This window comes from Pempheris klunzingeri, chromosome 12 (assembly GCF_042242105.1).
Source record: "Pempheris klunzingeri isolate RE-2024b chromosome 12, fPemKlu1.hap1, whole genome shotgun sequence".
In the NCBI taxonomy this organism is placed as follows: Eukaryota; Metazoa; Chordata; class Actinopteri; order Acropomatiformes; family Pempheridae; genus Pempheris; species Pempheris klunzingeri.
Genome location: NC_092023.1, coordinates 12050094 through 12074053, shown reverse-complemented (window position 1 = coordinate 12074053; position 23960 = coordinate 12050094). Strand labels below are relative to the sequence as shown.

The following is a 23960-nucleotide window of genomic DNA, read 5'->3' as shown; positions in this document are numbered from 1 at the left end:
TACTAACCACCTGAAAATCCAAATTTGGGCAAAGCACATCAAACTGAATTTAAAGGGTAAAAAGTTTGGGTGAAGATTTATAAATCTGATTCGTTAGTAGTTGACTTTGTCTGTTCGTGCATCACGGCTGGTTTTTCGTTTTCCTGATTTTATCTACAGCTGGGTGGAGCAGGATCCATCAGACCCTCTGTCTAGCTTCAGCACACAGTTCTTGAGAGGCCTTCTCACTCTGGGCCAGCTGCAGCAGAGAAACACTCTTTCTGGGAACGCCATGAGTACAGAGCAGGTCTATCACACGTATGTTACAACCCACAAGTTTTGCTTAAAGGTTTGACAGGTTTTTTTTTTTAAATCAGTGATATCACCTTTTTACCCATAAAAGTTGTTATGACCCACTTTAAGTGTGTAAGCCCTGCATAAAAAACCCTGTGTCTGGTTCTCTCTGTGCTGGAATGCTTCAGTGTTGCAGTGCTGACTGCCCAGAGTGTGAGTCAGTGTGTGTGTCGGGACGAGGCGAGCGGGCAGCTGGAGTGGGTGCTCCTGGATGCTCATTTTACCCTGCTGCAGAGGCTGATCCAGTGCCAGGCCAAGCCGGGCAACGAGAGGCAGTCCCTGGTGGCAAAGAGATGCCAGGCTCTCACAGCTCTCATACGCCTCACCTCTATCGCCCCCTGTCAGGAGCTGCTGGACATGCAGGAGAAGGTAAGAGTGTTCAGTTGGGCAAGACGCATACAGAATACATATTTTATTTGTATTTTCAGTTTTCTTTTGTGGTTTGCACTTATTTTTCTGTTTTGCAAAGCTGACGTTAGTACAGAATACTGCCAGTGTTTTGGGTTGCTGTAGATTGAAGCACCATAGCTGGACTCTATATAAACTGTTGGGTCCATAAGTGCCTTGTGTGAGAGAGCAATCAAACTTGTACCATCTGCCTGCCTTCCCCTGCTCTTGTGTTCAGGCATGCCAGTTAGCAGTAGTGACCACACCTCGGGACAACCACGCCCTGTGTCACTTGGGTCTCGCACAGCTGGCTCAGTATGACCACAACCCAAATTCAGACAGGTCAAAGGAAGCCATAACCGATGCCTGCCTCAGCTTCCAGGCAAGCATTGAGCTGGAAGACAAGACTCGGAGCGGAGAGCCTCCTGAACAACTGAGCAGTGAGTCTGCATAGACTTTTTATTGTTCTGATCCCAGTCAGAATCACCGCTGGCTAGCCAGGAATAATGTAATGATGGGCTTAATCTTACATTTATGTAAGATACAGTGGGGCAAAAAAGTATTTAGTCAGCCATCAATTGTGCAAGTTCTCCCACTTAAAAAGATGAGAGAGGCCTGTAATTTTCATCATAGGTATACCTCAACTATGAGAGACAGAATGAGTAAAAAAAATCCAGAAAATCACATTGTCTGATTTTTAAAGAATTTATTTGCAAATTATGGTGGAAAATAAGTATTTGGTCAATAACAAAAGTTCATCTCAATACTTTGTTATATACCCTTTGTTGGCAATGACAGAGGTCAAACGTTTTCTGTAAGTCTTCACAAGGTTTTCACACGCTGTTGCTGGTATTTTGGCCCATTCCTCCATGCAGATCTCCTCTAGAGCAGTGATGTTTTGGGGCTGTCGCTGGGCAACACGGACTTTCAACTCCCTCCAAAGATTTTCTATGGGGTTGAGATCTGGAGACTGGCTAGGCCACTCCAGGACCTTGAAATGCTTCTTACGAAGCCACTCCTTCGGTGGCGGTGTGTTTGGGATCATTGTCATGCTGAAAGACCCAGCCACGTTTCATCTTCAATGCCCTTGCTGATGGAAGGAGGTTTTCACTCAAAATCTCACGATACATGGCCCCATTCATTCTTTCCTTTACACGGATCAGTCGTCCTGGTCCCTTTGCAGAAAAACAGCCCCAAAGCATGATGTTTCCATCCCCATGCTTCACAGTAGGTATGGTGTTCTTTGGATGCAACTCAGCATTCTTTCTCCTCCAAACACGACAAGTTGAGTTTTTACCAAAAAGTTCTATTTTGGTTTCATCTGACCATATGACATTCTCCCAATCCTCTTCTGGATCATCCAAATGCTCTCTAGCAAACTTCAGACGGGCCTGGACATGTACTGGCTTAAGCAGGGGGACACGTCTGGCACTGCAGGATTTGAGTCCCTGGTGGCGTAGTGTGTTACTGATGGTAGCCTTTGTTACTTTGGTCCCAGCTCTCTGCAGGTCATTCACTAGGTCTCCCCCTGTGGTTCTGGGATTTTTGCTCACCGTTCTTGTGATCATTTTCTTGCATGGAGCCCCAGATCGAGGGAGATTATCAGTGGTCTTGTATGTCTTCCATTTTCTAATAATTGCTCCCACAGTTGATTTCTTCACACCAAGCTGCTTTTTGCTTTTTGTTTCTGGTGTTCTTTGACAGCTCTTTGGTCTTGGCCATAGTGGAGTTTGGAGTGTGACTGTTTGAGGTTGTGGACAAACAGGTGCCATTAATACAGGTAACGAGTGGAGGACAGAGGAGCCTCTTAAAGAAGAAGTTACAGGTCTGTGAGAGCCAGAAATCTTGCTTGTTTGTAGGTGACCAAATACTTATTTTACCGAGGAATTTACCAATTAATTCATTAAAAATCCTACAATGTGATTTCCTGGATTCTTTCCCCCCATTCTGTCTCTCGTAGTTGAAGTGTACCTATGATGAAAATTACAGGCCTCTCTCATCTTTTTAAGTGGGAGAACTTGCACAATTGGTGGCTGACTAAATACTTTTTTGTCCCACTGTATATGAAGGGCCTTGGTTTCATGACAAATCAGGCTATGCATGATATACTAACATGGCCACTTCCAACTGAAAAATGTGTTGAACAAACACTTTTCACAAAACAACAATGACAGCCCTTTGGAAATGAACCCCACAAACATCCCCTGTCTGCTCAGAGCAAAAGTGGTGGTGCAGCCGGCAGGAGACTGAAAAAGAGAGAGCTGCCAAGCAGTCCATCACCCAACCAGCAGGAGTGAAAGGGCCTTCTGACACCAGTGTGACCAAGAGAGGTGCCAAGCGGGGCAGGGGAGGGCCTGGTCAAGGGCGGGTGGCGGTAGCTGTAACCAAAGCTCCAGCTTCTACCCCCACAGCCCCCATCAGAGGGGGGAAAGCTGCCCATCCTCCAGCCAAAACCCCTGCAGCCAGGTGAGTCACACTGGCAGCCTGACGCAAACGTTTGGAAGACCTGTTATGTGGTTGTCTGTGGGTGTTTGTTGGCATTTATTAATTCATGGAGGATTTACTGTAAATGCTTTTCACAATTTTACACAGACACAAGTCTTTTTCCTTAAAGAAGCTGCATGATAAGTGAATTATTTGGGACAGACTGAGAGAAATTTGTATATCATATTTTCTGTGTAAGCACACAAGTTGTGAAACTGTAGAACAACATAAACAGACTTATGTCTAATTTTGTTAATTTAATTGGTCCAATTCACAGATTTTGTGTTATATTTTCTCTCCTGTAGGGGGAGCACTGGAGCAGCAGCAAAGCCAGATAGATCAGCTAAACCTTCCAACAACAGCACTAAACCCCAGCTCCCCACCAGCAAGTCTAAACAGGACTGTTGCCCCAGTCCTGTTGAGACAGCAGAAGGTAAGGCATGACAAAAGCAACGAGACAGCCATGCAAAGCAAAATTGATACTGTTGAAGACAGAATTAAAGAAATCTGGAGGACAAAAGGGGGCTTTTGTATTCTGTGTGCATAAGATGTCAAAACAAAATGCTGTCTGAAGTGCTGTTTGTATCTAAAAAGGTTCAGAAGAATGCCATTTTGCTCAAAACACCTTTTTCCAAGAGCATGTCAACATTAAACAGGTCAAGAAGGAAATAGAAAATGTTCCAGTTTCATTTTAAACAACTGTGTCATTGTGGCGCCTCATCTATGACATGGCATGAAATAACACCAGCAATAGATATCTTTAAAATCTTTTTATTCCTGTGTTTGTCAAAGAAGGTAATTACACCTGTGTATTAATTGGGGTTTCAGAGGCTGCTGCGGCCGGCAGAGTGAGCGTGTCCAGTCCAGTGAACCGCAGGTCTCATATCTCACGGCTGGGTCTGGCCCGCGCCCTCTCCCGCTCTGCAGTCAGCCAGGACCAGGCAAAGCAGCTTTACCAAGAGGTCATCTCCATGGCCCCAGGGGTCAGTTCTTATCTGTGACGTTATGGAGTTTTCAGGCATTTCCTCAATGCCTTTACAATGCAGCTTTCAATGGTTGTAAAATAATATAACATCACCAGTTTCACACCCAGCCGACAGTGTGACTCCAGTGATTAACTCCAGTGGAATGATTACATGCTCCTCTGTTGGATTGGGTTAAATTACACAGCATTTGGTTTTATAAAATCTTTTAAAAACATACTGTGTAAATGGTAGAATATGTTGTGATCGAGACAAGAAAGCTGTTGCTCTTAGTTTCAGTATTTTACAACTCATCTACTTTTTTAAGAAGTAAGGTAGTTTGTAGAGATTGTCAAGCTGTTTGCAGAAGTCTGGTCTTGATTTCCCTCAGCTGAGATAAGACATGTTTGATGAACTGACTGACTGTCCAGGTCCACGATGCCTACATTGAGCTTGCACAGCTGCTGGAGCCGTCAGATCCTCAGGCTGCGGTGGAGGTGTACTGCAGGTTCCCTCTGAAGCCTGTGGCCGAGCAAAGCTTCGATGATGCCTTCATCACAGGAGAGATCGTCCGCATGCTGATGGCGCTGGAGCAGTATGAGCACCCGCAGCTGGGTCCCAGCCTCGTAGCCTACGGCAAAGTCATGGGCCTAAGTGATTACTGTTCCTATTATTATAAATGCTCTACATGCGATAGTAATTAATATTCTTTGATAAACTGTATTTTTTTAATTATACCGCAGTATTTACAGAAAATTAGGGACAGACCTCCATATTCTTTAGTAAAAAATAAAATGGTCGCCCTTTTTACACTTTTTTCTACGTGACAAATCCCACCCATCTCTCTCAGCTCTCTATGTAAGGCGTCCTTGGTTGTCTTGTAAGGTGCTATATAAATCCAAGTTATTATTATTATTATTAGTGTTATCTTGAACGACGGGCATGTTTAAACAATCCCTGCACTTACCATTTATCTGCAAATCACAATTCTCTTAGTAGTCACTGTGACCATATTTAACAAATGTGTTATTTTATTATGGTGTTGTATTGAAGTCATGCAGCCAAGCCCATGTGACATGCCATGACATGCTATTTATAGAGATGTCTGACATTCAGCTTGTGGCTAGCCAGATAGATGGCATGGCACATTACATAGAGTTCATACATGCAGCATGATGTCAGATAAATCACTGACTAAGCACAGAGCAAGTCAGGTTAGAATCATTTGATTATCATAAGACTGTCAGTACATTATTACATGAGGTGTCTTCCGTCATGTTTGATGTATTAATCTGTGGCTGTGTTTCTAGGCTGCATAGACAAATACGTCGACATCTTGGATGGAAAGTCCATGACCAAGCTGCTGAAGAGTGTCTACGCTAGGATCCATGACAGGCAGGAGGACGATCAGGACCTACAAGATTTCTTCAGGTTCAAATGCTGGATATGAAAACACCTGTGACCCTCAAACAAACACCCGTATTTATCTTTTTGAATCCTTCAGTGAGTAACAGTGTGTTTACTGTATATCAGAAAGACTAGTTTTTTTGTCTCAACAATTTTTCTGTTCACATATACAGACATATACGTCTTGACTTTACTTACACCTGATGTCATAAACAATATGTATTCTAATAATTAATATTAAAAGGAAATGTTTTCTCCAAAAGCATATTTAATTTGAAAACACAGATGTCTCAATAAAAATGACATATCAAAAGTGACAGCTTTAACAATGGACAAAGCTGGACAACGTTCACTAGATAGATGGGTATTTAAGGGAGCGTCCAACAAAAATTTAAATAGAAAAAGGAATTAAATCTTGATCCCCAAAGTGTTATTCCAAGCCAAAGGCCATGAGACTCATTTCTTCATCCCAATAGAGGCTGTTTGATGACACAGGAAATGTAGCCATGTGTTACAGGGGTACATCTGCACTGCAGGATAACAGACAAGCACATTTAACAGAAACAAAACAACATAAACCCAACAAAGGATTTCGTTCATTTGAGTTAAACAGTTTTCTGGCAAGATAAGTCTAAAGATGAGTGTCAATTCTACAAAATCTTGATAGACAGCTGCCAGGACTCGCAGTTGGAAATTGTCGTCTTCTAACAGACAATCCAGACAAATCAAAGGGCAGTGATTTACACACGTCTTATCAGGCTGCACAGACCTTCATCATCAGTCTTTGTTGAGCTCGACTTCGTCACACCAGGTTGAGTTTGGTGACAATGAGCACGCGGACAGACTGGTCAAAGCCCGAACACACACACAGGCCCTGCTTGTCGGGGCTCCAGTCCAGGCTGGCGATTGGCTGAGTGGACAGAGTGACGTTCTGTAGGAGGTTGACAGAACCAGCTACGCCCACGTCCACGCCATCTGAGTCCTTCTTGTTTCTTTGAGCGGGATACTCACTGGAAATAATTTGAAAACACAAACAAGTTGTTTATAGACTGGTCTGTAGTAAAAAAAAGATTTTTATAACAACAAATATATCTTAAATGAGACAAAACGCTGTAGTTAAAAGATGGATTTCTTACTATTTCCACAGATGTAAGTTGCCTGCTCCCCCTGTAGTCATAAAGATGTCTCTATTTTGAGGCAAATGCTTCACCTGCCAGATAGTCGACTTGTGAGCCTAAAATGAAGAGCAGAACACCTTCAGAAAAATAGTAGGAACGCTATTAATGAGTCCATTTAAACCACTGATGTGGTAATACAACACAAACATGCTGACGTGGGAAAGACAATAAAAAAACAAACTACATCCTACTTTAAAAAATCTGTCAAAAATGGCAAATGTGTGATATACAGATAATGTAATTTTAAATGTCCAAAGCTTTTTGTTCAGACTTGTCAGTGGAGCTGCAATGATATCTTACTTTGGACCAAAATATGTGGTGGAGCTCTATGATTCATGGTTGGAGACATTGATGTGCCCACTGTTGAAGAACTGGACAAATATTTAGAAAAGCTGAGGCCTCTGATCTCTCAGACCTTGCAAACACTCGGCGAGCCGGGCTGTGCACTAATGTCGATTTAAGTGTGTTTTTCTAGCATTTTCCCACAAAAAGCCACACTTCTCTCTCCTCACTGGCGCACTGTCATTTTTGGCCAATGTCACAAAGCCATGGAGAATGTTAGACAAACACAACCCCCAAACACTTCCAGCTGTGAAAACGGTCAAAACGATGTGAGCCCCCGATTCCCTCAGCACCATACAAATGTAAAAATAATAATAATGATAATAACCTTTTGACATTTTTCCCATACATAGGAGCCAAACATCCGTCTGGCTCTCTCCACCCGGCTCAATTACCTTTTCGGAAACGGAGGCAAAGCCCTTGGTGAGGTGCTGGGTCCTCATGTCAAAGACGTGGAATTTTCCCTCCAGTGAGGTGGCCACCAGCTTGTTCATGTTGATGTCTTTCCTGTCAAACTCCACACAGCATACCTGGTCATGGTGTAAGAAAAAATAACAGTCACTCCCTGGACATTTATCACACGCACAGCTCCATCAGAAACTATTTTCCCTCCAACAGAACATGTTGAAATGGACATAATGGCCCCTGGCTGGTTCATCTACATTCATGAGGTGATGAATAAGAGAGACGAGTAATAAAATCAGTGCAGTGCTTTGTATGTGGCGTGTGAAGGGAACGTGTATTCACCTCAGGCTTCCCCTGTGGTTTCATATACTGTCTAAATGATGCTGGGAAGTAATTTTCAGCTCCGGCTCACCATCTGTCCCTGTTTTTGTCTACGTTAGGGTTCAAGTGCAGGTTGCAGTGCAAAAGAAGTAACATATATTTGGGCAGTTTATCCTAATAAAAACATCAGTTCTAAATATGAGGACGACTCTTTGTGCTTCAGAGCTCAGTTGACTGAATTACTGTCAGTTTGAGTTCCTATTTTCTTCAGAAATGTCTGTAATTTTCTTGCTGCGGTGCCACACTGGCTACACGACTGAAGAAATTCAAGGAAAATATTTAACATCAACAACTTTTTTGTTCAATGCAAGTTTTCACCTCACCCCATTTTTAATGTTGGTTTCCCACCGTAGAGACATATTCCGCAGGTCAAAGAGTTTGATGTCCCCGTTGTCATAACCAGCACACACACAGCGGTCCTGATCATTAAAGGCGTGACCTGTAATGAGAGGGTCAAAGGAAAATCAACTCAGTTTTCATTTGTAGTAAAGACACACCTCCAGAGTTGATTTGGATTGGATATTTTACACACCAAATGCCACAGTCCAGCAGTCCCTCTTGGTTTCTCCTTCCACGGGCTCCATGTTGGCCACAGGTGAGTCCTTCTGCCTGGGATCCCACACCTTTACTGTCCCTGCAGCACCCAAAGGAATTTGATGTTTTAGCGAACTCATTTCTGTACATCATTTTCTTTACGCCGCTGCTTTGAAAAGGTTTTAACTGTAAACTACATTAAACTTAACAGTCTTACCGTCTCTACTTCCTGTGACTATCTCAGGAGCACCATCGCCAATCCCGAGGCCGCCAACACCATCAATGCTGTTCACTATCTCTTGGTGCGCCTTTACAGTGTAAACTGGCACTTCAGGCATCTCCAGATTCCTGCGGACAACAGAAGCACATGCTCTGAATGAACCAGCAGGCTTAAAGACAGGGTCAGTGTGAACTCACTTGCAGCTCAGTCAGACATCACTACATCTTACAAATATCAAATAACCTCAGTAAGGGCCAATAACAATTGTTCAAATGAGCTATTGTCAATAAATCTTGCTTTGAATTGAGGCTCTACAGTTAGGACATGAAGTGGTTTGGGATTAAAACCTAAATTCAAATCTTTCTCCAGCTCATTTCAGGACATTACTGACAAAGACACAGATAAAATAAAATACCATATATTGAGATTTCCATCAAAGTCCCCCGTTGCTATGTGTCTTTGCTGAAGAGAGGTGGCCCCAAATGTTCCACACTTTATGGGTTTGGGTTTCTCAACCTGAAATATACAAGAGCAAGTTCAAGAATGGCCCAATGCAACAAGCAGTGACATGGTGGTACGGTAGGAGCAGATATCTTTGTGTCTGTTCATAAAGCTGCATACTCATAAGGACACATTGTCTGTTTTTGTTGTTAGTATGACACAACACAATTGAAAATGTTCTCAATTCATGTTCAAGTTCTTTTATTGTCATATGACATATTATAGGAAGCAGTTGCTGTCAATGAAATTCTTGAGTCTCAGGCTCCCTCCATCAAAAATCTAAAATAAAACATGAAATATAAAACATGATGCTGTGTTAGACAGGTGATGCCTGTCATTAATTAATTGTAATTTAGTAAATGCATGTACATTATGAGAAGTGTTATAGATAGCTAAGCATGTAAATATATACATGCACAGTTGGATGTGAGCAGGCTGTAAACACATGTCCCAGAGTCGTACTGTCAGTCTGTTGTGAGGTGCTACTGCCTTCAGTGGAGGCAGATGAAGGTCTGAGCTTAAGTCTGTGCACTGATGGACATGTTAATTGTTAGCAACCTCTCAGATACTGGAAGAGCTGCTGATCAGTGTTTTGTAATGAACAGGTGCACCAAGTTGGGCAGGTAGAGACGTTTACGCTGTATATTGTACGGTAACAGTTCCGGCACCATCTGTAATCTACTGCATGTCTCTCTGTGTGTGTGTGTGTGTGTGTGTGTGCAGGGTTGTTAAGAAACTTTTGCCTGGCAGAGGTCACACAGGCTGTCCTCATGTTGCCAGTTGCCATGGAGACAGTCACTTGTCCAGACTTTTCTAGAAACCTTACAGATAAGCTAGCTGGCTAACTCTAAAATAAGCCGTTGGCATGGTGCATTTATGAGGGAAATTAGAGCAAACCTGTAGTAAAACGTTAACATGATATGTACCTCCTTAATAAGCTGAGCTTCTCCGTGCTGAACTTCATATATTTGCATTATCCCGGTTCCTCTGGGAAAGTTCCCCAGGCAGACAAACTTCGCGCTGCAGGGAATCCATTTACTGTCGAAAACCGTGTAGTTCAAACTCTTCTGAATGTGCACAATGATCTGAGGCTTTGATAGTGGCGATGACATATTTGCTATCAGGGAGACAAAATGAAAAACGGTAGATTTTTTTTTTTCCTGTTAAAAGTGTCGAGTTTGACGCTGCTCACTGCCAAAATAAACGCCGTCCAGACTGTCCTACAGCTGAGCGTGAGGCTGTCTAAACAGATGCCTGAAAAAAGGCACACAATCAAAGTAAATATTTTACGTATTTGAGACATACAGACGACAAATACGGATATTTTACGGTTTTAAACTAAATTATTGTGACTGTATGAGGGTTTTTCACAATTGTGACAGAAATATTTACTATTTTCTCTCTACGGGCGTCGACGATGTGCCAGTTTGGGTCCTTTTCGTTACACGAGGAGACCCTCATGCTTATGTATCGTCTTCTCCCTCAGTTTTAACTGTTAAATCTGACTTAAAACCGGCTCTGGGATGGACGCTGACAAAGATACGACCCCGGTCGCTGGCGCTGCCACGGAAAGTAAAGATGACACAGATTCGTTCATTAAGGTGAAGAGTAAAAAGACACAGAAACGAAAACGCGAACAAGATGGAGTGGACATGGACACAGAGGAGCCCGTGGCGAGCAAGAGGCCGCAGTTTCCACCAATTTCAGGCGACAAATTAAAGGTAATTACTTTGTGTACGTGTACTCTGAGTGCTATCTCAAGGGCGCCCAAAATAAATACTAATAAGTGACGGTTTAATGTTACTGGCTTCGTCACAAAGTTGCTTCTCCTCTTTGGTTAAGTTAGCTGCTCTTTGCGCTTGCGCAGTATCGTTTGGTGACTGCACTAAATAAAGCTGCTGTTAGTTGCAATGAGAGCACACACTGACTGTTAACTATTGTTGTGTACTGTATTGTGGTTCTTTTCAGCACATAACTTGGGTACTTTTTTTTTTATTTCACTATACAAGACTCAACAGTACTCTGATGTAATAGCTGCCTTCACTAGACACCATGCTAAACATTGGATAAGCTCATGAAATATTCATAGGTGATATCTAGCCAGCAGTAATAAAGGATTAGTGAGACCTCCACAACTTTAAATTTAACACTGCTAATTAATGCATCAGTAATTAAACACTGTAAAGGACAATCAGTCACAGTAACAAGTGTGCTTTACTTTTAATAGCTTAATACGTTGTGGTGCTGATTCTTCTGCTTGTTCCTTAGGGAATGTGGACCTCACAACTTTAACTTTTAATTGTGTGCACACAACAGTGGTAATCAAATGGTTGGTTAATGTTGTTGTTACACCACATGATGATGATGATGATTATTGTTGTATGTGTGTTTCAGGGACCAGATGAGATGCGCAAAATTGCTGTCCCCACTCACAGATACACCCCGCTGAAGGAAAACTGGCTGAAGATTTTCACCCCCATCGTAGAGAACCTGCAGCTCCAAGTTAGATTCAACCTCAAAACTAGAAACGTTGAAATCAAAGTAAGTTTTTCCAGCACGTCTGAGCGACATTGTCATGACCAAGTGTTTTTACAACGCCCACAGTTGTGTCTACAGCATGTGTAATACACCTTCCTCCTTTCAGACCTGCAAAGAAACACAGGACATTGGCTCTCTCACCAAAGCAGCAGATTTTGTAAAAGCGTTTATTCTAGGATTCCAAGTTGAAGTAAGTACACTGATGGAAGGTTTTGCTGAGTGTGTGTGTCAAGCCAGTAGTAGAGATTTAAAATTAGGATGTCTTATTGTTCGTGTGCTGATATTGAATTTTCAGTATTCAGTATTTCAGTATATATAATTTACAGTACTACTGCCAATAAGATGAAGCTACAAGAAAACACCCTGTTTTTGTGGTTGTTTTAATTTTACTGATTACATGTAGAGAATATTTTGTTGTTTAAACAAGTGCTTGGTGTATTTTATTTGCTAGCTTTCATAGACTGTAGGAATTGCATTTCATTCTGCATACACAGAAAGTCAAATCTAAGCATTTTGCATCATAATAGCCATCAGGATATTTTATTCTTGATGTTTTGGTGATGTCCATGAATGTTGCTCAACTTTGGCTTGTGACCTAACACTCACACTCTCTCTTCCCAGGACGCCCTGGCTCTCATCAGATTAGATGAGCTCTTCCTAGAAAGCTTTGATGTCACAGACGGTAAGACGGCACCGACATTGCGATTCTCTGCTGCAAAAACGAGCTCGGTTTCCCGTCTCTGGGTGTGTGTTAACCTGTTTTCTTGTGCTTGTCTGTCTTTGCAGTGAAACCTCTGAAGGGAGACCACTTATCCAGAGCTATCGGGAGAATAGCAGGGAAGGGAGGAAAAACCAAATTTACCATTGAAAATGTCACAAAAACTCGCATTGTGCTTGCAGACACGTGAGTAGACGTCACTGTTTCTGCACCTTTTTTAATGCTGATGTCTGATAACCATGGTGATCACTATGAGGTTATTAACAGCAAAATTCACAACAGGTTTGATCCATGAATCCACCAATACATTTCCTGCTTCAGTTAGAATTGGTATTTAAACAGTCCTCCTCATCCTGCTGCTCACATTCTGACATCATGAGACCAAGACGACACCTAACAATTGATCAGCAGCACCTCAACACTGGAGGCTTCAAACAGGAAGTCCTCAGACGGAGGTGTTCACTGAGCTTAGAGGGTCACAGTGTCATCAGGAGGTTGTAACAGTGATACAGAGACTGGAAGAGTCACAGAAAGGAGAGGAGTGGACGTCCTTTGGCCACATCCCAATTTATTGAGACACCGAAAATTTTTTGTTGTGGTATACCCACCACTGTTGTTAGATTTTCTTTCAATAAATTGTTTAAGATGAATAAAATTACCATTGCATGCTTCTACTTAAATGCCCTACTTTCATGATATAATATCACTGTAGCATTCACTTTTTACATTTTCCATAAATTTCACCTGAAAGTCGAATATCCCTAACTTTTTGTGAGTAGTGTATTATATACACAAACTACAGTGATACATGTTTTTTAATTAAGCAACTTTTAGCAGAACACATCATCATTGCCAACCAAGTTTTTTTTTCATTGCATAAACATACCAATGTCTTAGAGAATGAGAGACTGAGATATTGTGGTATTTCTCATCTAACGATGCAGAAGGGTCTAATTTCTTGTTTCTTTTAACTAAACCATCTAACACTCTTTCATCTCTCTCTCAACAGTAAGATTCACATACTCGGGTCTTTCCAGAATATTAAGATGGCCCGGACAGCGATATGCAACTTAATCTTAGGTAAGAAAGTTGTTTTTATTAATACAGTACAACAAAGGGGAAGTCATGGTCGGAAGAGAACATTTTGAATCCACATGCAGGAGAGCTGAGAAGTGACATTTAAACCTCTTTTGCCCCCACAGGAAGTCCTCCTTCAAAGGTCTACGGCAACATCAGGGTGGTGGCGACCCGGACTGCAGAGAGATTCTGAAGTCCGATTGGCTGCTGTTTCGTTCATCCTGTCCCCCTATTGGCTGGTGGAATTCACACTTTGATCTGTGTCACTGAGTGAAGTCTATTGACACAGTTTTGGACTGACCCCTCAGGTTCCTCTGTTATGGCCTCATGCTTGGTTCCAAAGTGACACATTTTTAGATCAGCGGACCCAAAACATGAGGCATCATCATGATACTTGCTTAAAACAGCGTGCAAGAGTCTGTAAGCATGAGTTTGTGTAAATAAATATTTCAATCCCCACTAACAAATGAAGTGTAAAAGATGTTTGGGTCAATTAACAACCTGAAGGGAAATGAGTTTTCAAAAGACGTGAAGGAAAATTAATTACTTTCAACATTTCAAAGTTTATTTAAATTTTATTTAATTTTCATACAGTATCAAGTTTCCAACAGTCCCACAGCATAAGATGCAGCATGCAGAAAAAGGGAAAAAAAAAAAAAAAGTTTCTCAAACTTAAATCTTTGCAAATATCCCCACAGAAACTAAAAAGAACCCAAGTCCCTCAGAAAAAGTAGCACTTACAAACTAGAGCGCGGTCTGAACTATACAGAGAACAGAGAGCCAGAACTGCATTTAACAAATACTTATATACAAAAGAAAGAAAATAAAAGCCCATCAAAATTTCCCCTTTTAAGCTGAGTACAGTGTGTGGCAGTTTGAGACAGGATCAGATATGCAACTTTTACTGGAATAGAAGCATCTGGCTGACCCGGGTAAAATACAAAAAGTTACATGTAGTTCAGTTCATTTGGATTACCTCTCATAATATGTGTACATTTACCAAAGTTTGGCAACATCCATATTGTATACCATTAAATTCTTAAATATATTAACATCACCATCCATGTGTAAACAAGAGGATTATTTCAAAAAATTGATCTACATGCACAACAAAAAATATATTTCCATGTCATGCAAGCACAGGGAGGCCCAAGCCGTGCAGAGCTTTGGGATAAGGGACAACAGAGCACTCCAGGTTCACATCTCTGACTGAAAACTCCTGTTCAAACCAGCAGTCGGCCTCCAAAGCGGAAACAAAAGGCTATCCCGATGCCGTTTATAAGAGGAAGCATTTTTCCCCTCAGAAGTTAAAATTTGGTTTCATTTGATGATTTCCTCCTTCGTATTAGTGGGTGGGAGAGGGAGGAAATGAGGTGATTGTGACAGGAAAAAGAAGAAGCCAACTTTTGAAATGAAAAGTTCACAACACCGAAAAAAGAAAAAAACCTAACTACAATATACAGTCTATCCCATTGCACACTGATCATACCAACGCGTTAAGATCTTAAGTGTTTGCGGTGTGTTAACAAAAACCGACCTGTCCTGCGCTGTACTGAGAAAGGTAACTATTCCGAAGGGCTCATGTAAAGCAGAGGCAAAGCCTTCTCCTCCTGCTGTTAAAGAAGATGAGCAACAAATTGATTACCTAATATACACATATTGGTTAAAAAAAAAAAGAAAACAAAAAACAAACGCTGCCTGCAGATAAGTCTCTTAAGTTGCTATATACTTGCACATAATCTCACCAGTATTCACTCAGAAACTATTACTCTCACTTCTTAGCCAAGTCCATTTAACCTTCTGTTCTTAACAGTAAATAAGTCTTGAAACTCTAATAATTCCACTGAAGTTCATTTGTCAGTGAGTGCAGAGCTATTCTTTGCATTTGACGATTGTCTTATGGATGCACACTGTTATATGCAAAATGTTTCATCGAGAGTAAACCATGTATTAGTTTGCAGCCACAAATAATTCAGGAAAGACATTTTCTTGGCATTAATTAATCTACCTAGAATTCCATGACAGGAAACGAGGATGACCTCCAGCAATATAAACACATTCTTAAGTATGAAATAAAACTAGCAATTTTATCACAAAAAAAGAAAAACGGGAATTGCTTTGCTAAGAGTGAATGGAAGCTTTGCTGGATTAATCCAAACTGCTTGTGTGCAAGCTGAAACGGAGGAAAAAAAAAAGTCCAAATTTAGTTTAGCATCTAATGTGACTCGCAGTCGTCGGAGCCAGTTTGTCCGGCACGTACGACAGCGGTGATGATGGGTAATAACTTGGACTGGTTTCTGGATATGTTCTGGTTGGCACTTCATACCCTACTGTCTAGTTGTACTCTAAGTCAAGTGTTAAAATACTATACACTCTCCCCTCACGAGACAACCGTAGATATACTTGTATTTTTTTTTTTCTTCTTTATAAAAGACAAGAACAAAAAAATAAATATCAAAAATAACAATTAACAAAAAAAAAGAAAGAAAGGATGAAACATGAACAAGCCAACCAGCCTCTTCACTGCGCGCCCCCCCCCCCCCCCCCCATCTCCCCCCTCGTCCATAATCGGAGACGGTCTTACACATGTTAGATGTCCCTCAGTCTCTTAAAGTGCTACAACCAGGTTATTGAGAGGATTTACAGTTCAATAACACTTCAAAGGTGGCTTTGCGAGGCCCGTGGTTTTCAAAAGAAAAAAGTGGCTTCACACAGAGAGAGAGAGAGAGAGAGAGAGAGAATCAGAGAGAATACTTCCATCGAGTTACACAGAGAGCGTTTTGCCGGACGTCTTGAGCAGATCTTCAGAGATGGTGGAGAAAGCGAGTGTAGAGGAGGACGGGGGGGAAGTCGCAAGCAGAGAAGCGCTCACACATCCACCACCATCTTTTTGTGTATATCGAGACCGCCGACCACCTGGGAGAGTGAGGAGAAAGAAAACGCATTCATTAATCTGGTGCTGTCAAGGGCAGAGATGGTAAATATGAATGTGATTATTAATGTTATTGATCACATCTGTTCACATGATGACCAGTCCAAATGTCTGCTGTGGAAAAAGCCTTTTTCAGACTCGAACACTATTTTTGGAGGTGGGTCTGTATTTAACGATTTCAGGTTCATGTGCATTTCAGACCTGTTGCTGTCACAGTAGATGAAGAGCGCACGCTGCACCAAACAGTCATTTTCATCATTAACCACCTTATTGTTACAATTAAACTTTTAGACCATAAAATGTTAGAAAATTGGCGAAGTCCTGAAACTTGAAACTCGGTTGGACAAAAGCAATTTAAGGTGATGAACTAGAGAAAGGCAGCAAATCCTGATATTTGAGAGGCTGGAAACCGTGAATGTCCAGAAAATTGTCCACTGATTTAAGTGTTTCAACATCAACAAGGGTGGGGGACTCACAAGAGACACACAAGCAAGGATCGAAGCAGCAGAGGAAGTAGTAAGCTCCAAAATAACCACATCCTACATCATCCAGCCTCCGTTCTTATCAAGTAATCCCAACGCTGTGTGTAAAAACAGTGGCGTGCCCCTTTAATTGACAAATCCTTTCGGCTGTGACCCGGAGGGTGTTCCCCTGTTTGATTGAATTGACTCCTGGGGATCTATAAAGTTTTTTGAACTTTTTCTAATCACCAAGCGGGAGAAAGAATCTTTCATTCGCCATGCTAGGCATGCATGAAGAGGAAGCATAGGGGGGCATACAAGCAACTGCTTCAAGATTAAAGTGATCCCCAGGAGTCAATTCAAGCAAACAGGGAAACAACCTCCGGGTCACAGCCGTGTCGCTCAAAAACTCAACAGCCAATAGGAACGCGCCCTTGAAAGAGCCCGCCCACGCGATAGGTTTGTGTCAAAACTCAAACAAAGAATCTGGCAGCGCAAATGAAAAAGCCAGAAGCGTAACCTAAAGAGAGAGAGAGGGCGAGAGCAAAACTACATCCTTGAACAAAATAAAAGACAGTTATTTGTTTTCAAGAGACATTTTTTATTTTGAAGGTTATAATTTTTTACTTGAGTTAATTTTTTTCTCTCTCAAATCCATTTATTTTGATTGACTTTTAATAAGTTTTGCTTGAAACTTTTGAAACAGATCTGATTCCATATTCCCCGAGCCTTCAAGTGTTGCTGAAAACGGCATCTAATATTCTTCTGCTCCATCCTGGAAATGCACTCCCGCAAGGACGAGAGCCTTTTTAGTTCAAGGCTCCGGAGACACAGCCATCAAATGCTGGAGCTGGTGTCTCTCATTTCAGAAAATGTCTCCGGGCAGAGCAGGTTCCACTGGGGTCCGCTCAGCAAGCGACAGGTTCTACGGGTGATTCATTTCTACCAGAGAACACCAAGTTTGTTGAAAGAGACCTTGTTTGGCTCTTTGATCTTAAACCAAAGAATTAAGGCCACATACTTTCTATCTTATACCGTAAGGCTGGTTTTATATCTCCTCCCAATCCATAAATACGATGGCTTGGCTTCTAACAGGACTGTGGCAGTTAAAAAGGTATTTTAGACTAGAGCTGCAACAGTTAATCCATTAGTTGTTTACTAAGTTAATTAATTTGATAGTTGATTAATCTGGTTGAGTAATTTTTTTGAGGAAAAAAAGTGGAAGGAAAAATTCTATTCTATTCAATATCGTCTGGTTTCTTTACAGATGTTTGTGGACATTTTTCACCATTTCCTGACACTCTATAGATCAAATGACTATTCAACTAAGAAAATAACCAACAGAATAATCGACAATGAAAATACTTAATAGTCACAGCCCTATTTTAGACAGATGTTCAGTCCTCTTATTCAAATGGACATTACTATCTGAAAATGTATGTTCAGATAGTATGAACACTGTTAGCCTGACAGCAAAGACCTGGGTAGTCCAGGCCAGTTCAGCAAAGGAGGACAGAAATAACTTTGGCTGTGTTATATCAATCAATCAATCAATCAATCTTTATTCACAACAGCGTTATCTCAAGACGCTTTACATGAAGAGCAGGTCTAGACCAAACTCTTTAATTAGAGAGAGACCCAACGATTCATGAATTCAACTATACTACAGGAGGACTGGACCAAAGTGCTAAATCAGTATTTTAGTGCCTCATCATATGTAGCAAGAAGTCAGCAGCCTGTGTTTACAGCCCTTGACACCGTATTTCAACAGGAAGTGTGAAACTGAAACCCAGAGCTGTCAAACCTAAGCAAAAAGGGGTTTCATTTTTCCAGTTTTTTTGCCCCTTTGACATTTGCCTTCAACGTAACAGGCTGCATCAGCAGAAATGTCACCGCCCCCAAAATACCCCCAGAGGGCTTCCACTTACTGCACAGAACTCTTCGAAGGATATCCTGCCGTCTCCGTCCTTGTCTGCGTTGATAATGGTCTTGTCCACGATCTGCTGGAGCTGCGTGTCCTTCAGGTTGTTGCCTACCATCATCTTGAGCACCTGGAAGAGCTCGCCGTTGGAGATGTAGCCGTCCTTGTCCATGTCGTAGATCCTGAAAGCGACTGTGGTGCCGGACGCGGGGGTGAGGGAGGGGGAGAACAGAAGCAGGGGCAGACAGGAGCGTCAGTCAGTTACACAGCAGCACCAACCGAGCACCGAATGTTAGAAATAGTCTTTTACATTAAACTTTGAGGCTCACAGTAACAGTTTGAAAGACTCGGTTACATTAAGTCTTCGTTTTTACCTGTTCGTAAACACTGTCCCTGTTGACCGCAGTCAATTCTTGAGCAAACTAAAACAATAAGCCCTCATCAAACATACTCTTGTTTGGCTTCCAGTTACACTGGCTCCACGACAAGCATGTTTTCCCAGTCTCTTTGTTTTGAGATTAGTTGACTAGCTTGAAGCTGACAGAACAGCAATGAAAGCTGGTGGGGGGAAAAAAATGATTCATATGTTTTTACTAACCCTTAGCAAGCCAGCTTAAAGATGCATTTTGTAGTTTTTTCCCCTGGAGAGTTTTTTTTCTATCAGTAGTATCAGGGTGAGAAACGGAACAGCTGAGACACGAGGGGCAAAACCCCGGCTGGCTTTACTCCCAAAGCAGCACAACAAGCAGATCTTGAACCGGTACTGTTACCTCTGGCCACGTGAAGAAACTGCAGCTTTACTTACACCGAAGCTTCTGTTCTTTGTCCCCCTTTACGCTGAATTGTGAGACTCCCTCGATGAACTCTGGAAGAAGACAACAACAATCAGTGCTGTGGGTTTCACAGCTAATCAGGCTTCTCCACGGTCTCCCCACAGAAGGTCAGCTTCAAATCACACTAAACTCTATTGGAACATGCTACAGCTGCCTTGTGCATTGAGATGGAAAAATACAGAAGCCCCTGCAGCATATAAAAGAACAGCACAGAGAAGTAAATACAGTTTAACATGAACCTTTATGCTCTATTATGCTGCCATTACTTTTTCAAGGAAGCACAGCTTTGATTAGCTGCTTGATGGAGGTGGTTCCTGCTTGTTTGCACTAGTTGGTGAAAACATAACTGTTGTCTTGCACACAGTCCTTTCACATATGAATTTTACTGTAATACTGGCTTGATGGGGAACTTAACGTGCCTTCTTCTGAAATATGCAGTACATGACATTTCCTCCACACACTTCATATTGAGCTCAGGATTGAAAAATATTTCAAATGTCAAGACGACATATAAACTGTCAAAGTGGCACTTAGCAAAGTCCAAACACAATTTAAAGTAAAGCAATTCTGAGGAAGCCCCAATGAAATAAGATCAGTATCAGTAACAGCTCACAGACTAACATAGACCTGAATAAAGCCATAAAATGGAGTACTGGGCATTTCCCTACAGTAGCAGGGTTTATTGCATACCTTTAAAGTCCACCTCTCCGTTCCCGTCTGTGTCGAATATGTCGATAACCCTCTGCACCAGCGGGTTCTGTTGCAGCTCCGGAAGCGACATGAACTCCTCCACGCTGAGTGAGCCAGAGTTATCCAGGTCGAGTTTCTTAAATCTCTTCCCTAGCCTCTTAATCTCATCAGCATCGACTGGACAGAGACAAAAAGAAAGAGGGAGAGGATCCGGATGAGACATGCACACTTTCTTTGGAGACATTCAGCTGATGCTCTTGTCCATCTCCTAGATCATCAACTGTAAGGAAACAAAGCGTGAAGCGTGCACAGGTCGGGTGCATGGTGCCCTGGTAGCCCCGTTAACTCAGAGCACCCTTATACAGAGGTAATACTGGGACAAGAAATCAGGAAAGTGTTAAGTGACGGGGAAAATTAGCTCACTATGCAAATGCTGAAACAGTCTACTAAAATGGAGCCACATACAATAAGCCAGCGGATATTTATGCAAAATATAAATATCCCTGTTAACACCTACATGAACGGCAGTCATATTTTAGTAGCCGCCACTTGCAACTAGGTCAAGGACGCCACTTCCGGCCTGCATAGGACCCACAATAACCACAGTACATTATGTTCTGCACTGAGAGACCTGAAATGGGTGTGATTATTGAAAAAGCTCCACTTGCCACATTGCAAAGATTATATGACGCCAACCCCAGTGCTGCTCTGACAATACTGCTGTGAACTGAAGATAGAGGAGAAAAAAAAGGGAGAGGTGGGAAAATGAGAGCTGAGGAGAAAAGGTGGACGACAAGGACTAACAGACAAAGAAGACAGACAGACAGACAGACGGACGCATAACTATGACTTACAGCCTTTGTTGTCTGCTGGTGTTTTTTTATGAGAAAGGGTCTGGATCGTTTGTTCCCCTTCCATGAGAGACAGCACTAACTCCCTGGACGGTATACTGAACAATGGCATGGAGTAATCCACAAGCAATAACAAAGCCAGTTGTTAATTACTATATAAGCTCATTCACACACAGTCATGTGATCCCATTGGCCAACCACAACCTACTACTTCGCCTGCTTTAATCTGGAGTCCTAAATGACATGGGCTATCTATTAATCTTAACACATAGCTAACAGAGGGAAGGAGGAAGTACAATAGAAAGATTTATGAGACTGAGAATTCAGTTCATACCAGTTCTGATCAGGTTTACTGACCTCCATGAGGTGGTTCAGGTAAAGTGAGAGAAAAGAACAGATAAGACTGGCTGTCTTATGAGGTAAAGTACAGTTTACAACAGCCCAGGGTGGCCAAGGAGCTTAAAGATATATGACGATGATGATGTGCAGATCTGAATTCACAAAGAAAGAAAGAAAGGTGTGGGTTGTGTTTTGGGTTTCAATGTTGGGACATGCTGTGCTACATCAGCTCAGTGACTAATCAGAGTGTGAGTGTGGTAGGAGTAGGGGAGAAATGAGAGAGAGTGAGAATGACAGATCGAGAGACAGAAAGTTTGGATGGACACAAACACAGCAGTGGACTCTTGTGTTGTTTACAAAACTGAGGACTAGTTTCTGTCCCTGTAACATGTAGATTATCAGTGTACACTGTGTTCAACATGTGTCTACACAAACATTTTCTTTGTGGGTTTTAATCTTTTTTTGGGTTCTTAAATTAAAGCTGTCAGGGAGTAACTTTAAAACCAAATGAGTTTTCTTTGCTCAAATGGTGCTATGAAGGGGCATCAAGTGCATAAAATCAAACAGTAACGATATTGCAGTGTACACAGAAACGCTTGAACTTCAGGTTTTGAACTTAGGACCCTTCTTGGAGGTGGAGAGTATGAGAAAGGAGATTATGTCAGTTTGCCTGTCCTGGGGAATATGATATACAGTAATTTCCCAGAAGAAAAATGTATTACGTACAATTACACATCACATGACATAATAAAGTCCCACAAAAACAGTGTACACTTGTCATATGATGTAATATAAGTAAAGGCTGATATTACACCATGTGATGGGGCCTTTCTGTGTGGAGTTTGCATGTTCTCCCTGAGCTGGCGTAGGTTTACTCCGGATACTGCGGCTTCCTTAATTGGTGACTTTAAATTGCCCGTAGGCATGACTGATTGTCTGTCTCTATGTGTCTGCCCTGTGATTGACTGGCGACCAGTCCAGGGTGTACCTCGCCTCTCACCCATTGTCCTGTAGGACTTGCTCCAGCTACGCTCTACGACCCTTAAGTGGTATAGACAATCAATGGATAGATGGATGGACCTGAGGGTTTGACTAATACCTGGAACAATCAATACCACCCTTCAAGGCTCTTATACAATATAAATATACTCAACTTCTCCAGTAAATAGGTCCCACCTTAGAAATGGCAATTGACAAAACCGTATGCAAAATATAATGTGACAATATGTTAAACAACAAGACGAGCTAACTAACCAACCACGTCACTGTCCCCAAAGATTTTCACAAACAAATGACAGGACGCGCATACTGTCGGCTGGAGCATGAAGTAGCAAGGTGACAGCGAATGGGATGTTTGATGATGGCTTCTGTGATACAAAATGAAAGCTAGTTCAGAGGGGCAGTGTACTTCCTGCAGCTTGTATGTTACAGTCGTTATCCTGTGGTGTTCAAAGGAGCACGTGTCCTGTTGGTCATTGATGGAGAATGCTCTTATTCATCTTCAGCATCAACGTGAGCCACTGGTAAATTGTGTCTGTGTTCTGTGCTGCATCTGGTAAATCAAATTTGTGATGCAAAACCCACAGCAGCCTGTTGATCATAAGTAGTTTTTTTGCCCTGTGCATCAGAAGGAAACACAGCCCCTCAATACACAATGGATGTTTTTCATACTGGATGTCATTTCCATGATTTTTGCACACAAAGTAGATTGGATCAATTGTTTAATGATTTGTTTGCATGTTCCTGACACATGATGAATCTGCACACGCACAAAATCCGATATATGCCACATGGTTTGTGTCCACTAGGTGTGAGGTATCAAAGCCGGGCACACGGCTGTCCTCTGACATAAAACACTTCCTTATCAGCAGCCTCCTGTTTCCTGTTCACAGCACATGACACCAGCTTAGCTCGTAGCGGTTTAGCCTATGTGAGGGGTGTCAGTGCCTCAGACAGCCACCACACTGGGTGCACTGCCCTGTGAGGCCCCTTCTAAATCAAAGCAATATTTATTAAATCAAAGTAGCCTGTGACAGTGCTAGATTTGTTCATTATTATATTTGTTATAGCATGTTAGAAATGGATTAGTGATTTTCAAGTCAAGAGCCACTAAAATGACACAAATTGAACCACAGACAAAAGATTTTGTCCCAGAGTCCCCCATCTGATTACATTTTTGTTTTTAGATGTTTTATTACAATGCAGGGTAACCACTTCTTCACTTGGCTAGATCTTTGCTAAGGTGCTGGAAGCATCAGAAAGTGCAAACTAATAAAAAAAAAAGGGTTCCACACACCTAGATTTGTGCAGTTATCACTTAGATGTTTTATTACATAGTGTATAAAAGCCATGACCTAAAATAGTCATAACTCTTACTTCTGGAATGGAATTACAGTGAAAATAAATAGCTGAGGACCCCCTCGAACCACTTCAAGGACCCCATGGGGTCCCCGGACCCCACTTTGG

General features: G+C 41.9%; 3 protein-coding genes across 5 annotated transcripts in view; 1 reads left to right on the top strand and 2 right to left on the bottom strand.

Moving 5' to 3' along the window:
• Positions 1-5512: 5512 nt before the first annotated feature.
• Positions 5513-10263, bottom strand: dnaaf10 (dynein axonemal assembly factor 10). 2 transcript variants are annotated; one of them, XM_070841279.1, is made up of 9 exons: positions 10061-10263; positions 9049-9149; positions 8631-8761; positions 8412-8513; positions 8203-8318; positions 7489-7623; positions 6710-6807; positions 6343-6583; positions 5513-5580 (listed from the first exon to the last, which is right to left on the bottom strand). In XM_070841279.1, exons 1-8 carry the CDS (start codon positions 10244-10246, stop codon positions 6376-6378), a joined length of 1077 nt encoding a protein of 358 aa, XP_070697380.1. In that variant the 5' UTR covers positions 10247-10263; the 3' UTR covers positions 5513-5580; positions 6343-6375. The 2 variants fall into 2 exon arrangements, with proteins under 2 accessions (XP_070697380.1, XP_070697379.1); XM_070841278.1 differs by lacking the exon at positions 5513-5580 and having other exon boundaries at positions 5936-6583.
• A 312-nt stretch (positions 10264-10575) lies between these two features.
• On the top strand, positions 10576-13934 carry pno1 (partner of NOB1 homolog). The gene is made up of 7 exons (XM_070840934.1): positions 10576-10855; positions 11529-11675; positions 11779-11862; positions 12294-12354; positions 12459-12576; positions 13400-13470; positions 13593-13934. Exons 1-7 carry the CDS (start codon positions 10658-10660, stop codon positions 13658-13660), a joined length of 747 nt encoding a protein of 248 aa, XP_070697035.1. The 5' UTR covers positions 10576-10657; the 3' UTR covers positions 13661-13934.
• Positions 13935-14004: 70 nt separating this feature from the next.
• LOC139210912 (calcineurin subunit B type 1) overlaps positions 14005-23960 on the bottom strand; it is a 29250-nt gene continuing 19294 nt past the window's right edge. The window contains exons 1-5 of one of the 2 annotated variants that reach the window (XM_070841116.1): positions 21159-21291; positions 20305-20481; positions 19587-19646; positions 18789-18973; positions 14005-16383 (exon numbers count right to left, since the gene is read on the bottom strand). In XM_070841116.1, the coding sequence (XP_070697217.1) occupies positions 16336-16383; positions 18789-18973; positions 19587-19646; positions 20305-20481; positions 21159-21267 (579 nt within the window). In that variant the 5' untranslated portion in view covers positions 21268-21291 and the 3' untranslated portion in view covers positions 14005-16335. Of the gene's footprint in view, positions 16384-18788; positions 18974-19586; positions 19647-20304; positions 20482-21158; positions 21292-23960 lie in introns of those variants that run through there. The other variant, XM_070841117.1, reaches the window with a different exon arrangement.

Coding starts and splice junctions, on each gene's coding strand:
- dnaaf10 (XM_070841279.1), bottom strand. CDS start 10,246: ATGTCATCGCCACTATCAAAGCCTCAGATCATTGTGCACATTCAGAAG. Junction 6,808..7,488: donor TTGCCTCCGTTTCCGAAAAG/GTAATTGAGCCG, acceptor TCTTCATTTTAG/GCTCACAAGTCGACTATCTG. Junction 6,584..6,709: donor AACTTACATCTGTGGAAATA/GTAAGAAATCCA, acceptor AATTATTTCCAG/TGAGTATCCCGCTCAAAGAA.
- pno1 (XM_070840934.1), top strand. CDS start 10,658: ATGGACGCTGACAAAGATACGACCCCGGTCGCTGGCGCTGCCACGGAA. Junction 11,676..11,778: donor CTAGAAACGTTGAAATCAAA/GTAAGTTTTTCC, acceptor TCCTCCTTTCAG/ACCTGCAAAGAAACACAGGA. Junction 13,471..13,592: donor GATATGCAACTTAATCTTAG/GTAAGAAAGTTG, acceptor TTGCCCCCACAG/GAAGTCCTCCTTCAAAGGTC.